The sequence below is a fragment of the Pavona decussata genome, unplaced genomic scaffold (assembly GCF_977016875.1).
Source record: "Pavona decussata unplaced genomic scaffold, jaPavDecu1.1 SCAFFOLD_49, whole genome shotgun sequence".
In the NCBI taxonomy this organism is placed as follows: domain Eukaryota; kingdom Metazoa; phylum Cnidaria; class Anthozoa; order Scleractinia; family Agariciidae; genus Pavona; species Pavona decussata.
Genome location: NW_028145471.1, coordinates 1,857,501 through 1,860,617, shown reverse-complemented (window position 1 = coordinate 1,860,617; position 3,117 = coordinate 1,857,501). Strand labels below are relative to the sequence as shown.

Here is a 3,117-nt window from a genome sequence, read left to right as displayed (position 1 = left end):
GCTTCCCAGTAACTTACGATTGAACAAACAACAACTGTACTTGATTCCTTCGCTCTTGCTCATAAGCTCCATTAAAATATATTTTACCACAAAAGTTTGGACGAATGAGATTTTCAGCGCGCACAAGATTCCATTTTTGACGTCCGTCTGACGTCATAAAGGAAATTTTATTCACAGTTTTCTGGTTTAGCTGACGGCGTGTCCTTTTGCTAAGTAATTTATTACACGGAATACTGCAGATTCAAGAGCTTGATTTTAAAATGGAGCCCGACAGGAAAGGTAAATTTACAAACTAACATCGTAGTAAACTGTGCGACAAGAGGTTTTTCGTAGTTGAAGGGTTAAGTCATATTTTTTTTACAATTTGCGCTTTCAGGTAAACTGGAACTTTTCTACTTCACTTAAGAAAAAAGAAAGTAATTGTCAGAAAATCAACCAACAACGTCGCCCAGTGATCGAATGAAAAGCCGAGATAGAATGATGTTCAGTTGTCCTTCTTGTAAGAAAAGAAAAAAAAAAAAGAAAACAAAATGCAAGATAGCGAAGCACAAACAAATCATTTTCCGTGCACGAGCTCCAAATCCTGACAACGCGCGCCAGATAACACACGCCATAGCAACGGTCACGTCATTTTTGACAGTTCGTTTTTTTTCCCGTAAACTTTGTTGCTTGCATTTTAGAACAATTTAACCACGATTCGTCCTTTTTGATACAACAAACATCTCCGAAATGTATTGGCTACCATTTAAATTGTTTGTCTTAGGTCGGAAGTCAACCTCGGACGATAGAAATGATCTCCGAAGGAAACTACAAGAAATAGAAAAGCAAAATATGGTAAGACTGTTACATTTCATTTTAATTTGTTGCAGCATTTTATGACTTTTTTTTAGAAACATGCTTGCTTTAGCCGGCTATCATTAGTTTTCAGTTACAGTTGAAATAAAAGTTGAATATATCACCTTATGGTTTACAATCACCAGTTTTAGAATGACGCGCCTTCTTTGGTAATTTTCATGAAATTCTTGGTGTTTTGTTTTAAGATTCGTTATACTCAGCAATAATGTGTTTAATGAAGGAGAGATTATCGCAGTTATACACGCAACTTTATTATTAGCAGCTGCAAAAAAAAAAAAAAGCTCGAAAAAAATTCTGGTTTGAACGGGATTCGAACCCATGATCTCAGCCATGCTGGGACAGCACTTACCAACTGAGCTATTAAGCCAACTGCGAAGTGTATTTGAAAGTCATAATATTATTAATATACAGTGAACTGAACTAACCCAATTTTAAAAGTACTAACACACATAATGGTTTAAGGTGACTTTAAATTGAGATTCTACGACATAAAAGCCGGAAGACATTCAAAACAATATTCACACTGGACCATTAAACTGGTTAGATATATCGATTTTTGTTTTTGTCCTCCTGGATACAAAGCAATAACAATGCATTTTAAAATAATCCGGCAGAAGTTCGCATTTTTTTCAACACCATGCTTTAACAAACATTTTATTCAGTCTTTTCCAACAACAGAGAAGATTTTCCAGTATAAACGCGTCTTCGTGGTTTAAAAAGTCTCTTTTGTTATGAGAAACGAACACATTTGAAACACAATCGACTTTTTTCCTCCAGGAGCTAAGAAACTCCATCAAAGGAAAGGAGAAGCAGATCGAGAATATCAGAGAGTTGGGAAAGTATGTAAAATGTTTATTATAGTAATGGATGTTTGTTTTTATTAACAGAATTAAATGAGGTGATTTCAGCCACCGTAAAGAGATTTCGAGCGTTTGCCCTTCGTTAAAGCAAATTGTAACAGGCGCGGATACAGACCTGTTTCCATCGTTTTAAGGAAAACAGTCCAAATCTAGTTGGAAAAGTATAAAAATTGTCTCTCCAGGTGACTTGAAAACTGAGCAAAAAGCACTATTTCAGGATTAAAAATTAAATTGTCCCTGGGGGACCATACTCTCGGGTCCTTCTTGAACCTCGCACTTTCGGCGCTCGAATCACTAGAAAACAGTCCCATTTTTTACCCGAATGTCCTTATGATGGCCAAATTACTTTATATACTATCATAAGGAGGTGCGGTGGTTAGTGGTTAGCGCGTTGAACTTTCGATCGGACGGTCGGAGGATCTGAGGGCCAGGTTGGTCTCTTCATTGCTGTGTTGTTTCCTTAGACAAGAAACTTTGCTTCACATTGTCTCTCTTCACCCAGGTGTATAAATAGGTACCGGCGACATACTGCTGGGGGGTAACTCTGCGATGGACCAGCATCCCATCCTGGGGGGAGTAGCAATACTCCTAGTTGCTTCATGCTACAGAAACCTGGCTATATAAGCTCCAGCCGTGTGGGCCACTTAGGCTTTAGTGCGACTTTACCTTTTTCCTAACTATGTTCATAAAACGAAACATTCTTTTCCACTCCCCCACCGGATCAACACCGTAGTTTGTATAGAAGCGGATCTTCTCTGTTATAGTTATTATACACCTGACGAAGGCAATCAACAAACATGCATGCTCCATATTTAACTTTGCTGTTTTTTTTTACTTGTACAGTGAAAAGAGGAAGATGACGGATGGGCTGGAGAAAGCCCATAAAATAGAAATGGACAAGCTTCTGGTATGAACAGAATTCATTTAATAGCAATTATAAATAGTACTAAAATTATTTTATACATAGTGCAGTGTCTGCACGTAACTACTCACGCTTTACTTAATAAAACATTCTTTATTTAAATGACTTTTTAAAATCGAACTTAGAATCACGGACTTAATGCAATCTTTAGTAAGCGAAACGTAAGTTGATCTTTGTTTTAAAGCTTCAAATTTCTGTTGCTACGTTTACTTGCATAATGGAAAGACTCTCTTCACTGGATCTCTCCAATTCTTTGACCATTTACTTGAAGATGTTTGATCAGTTAGAGAGAACCCATTGAGGGGAAATGGACAACATGTTGGTATAAGACAATACTCATTTAATAGTAATTATAAAATAATAATAATATTAAAATGTATAGAGCTGTTTCCACACGTATACTTAAGTAACAACGCTTTACAAGAATTAAACCTTTATTTCAAATTACTTGCTAAACCCGGACTGAGATTAAGAAATATG

The 3,117-nt window shown here is 36.6% G+C and overlaps 1 protein-coding gene across 2 annotated transcripts in view; it reads left to right on the top strand.

Moving 5' to 3' along the window:
- LOC146481588 (uncharacterized) overlaps positions 1 to 3,117 on the top strand; it is a 9,154-nt gene continuing 6,037 nt past the window's right edge. The window contains exons 1-4 of one of the 2 annotated variants that reach the window (XM_085108379.1): positions 1 to 279; positions 764 to 834; positions 1,633 to 1,694; positions 2,559 to 2,622. In XM_085108379.1, the coding sequence (XP_084964505.1) occupies positions 261 to 279; positions 764 to 834; positions 1,633 to 1,694; positions 2,559 to 2,622 (216 nt within the window). In that variant the 5' untranslated portion in view covers positions 1 to 260. Of the gene's footprint in view, positions 280 to 650; positions 835 to 1,632; positions 1,695 to 2,558; positions 2,623 to 3,117 lie in introns of those variants that run through there. The other variant, XM_085108378.1, reaches the window with a different exon arrangement.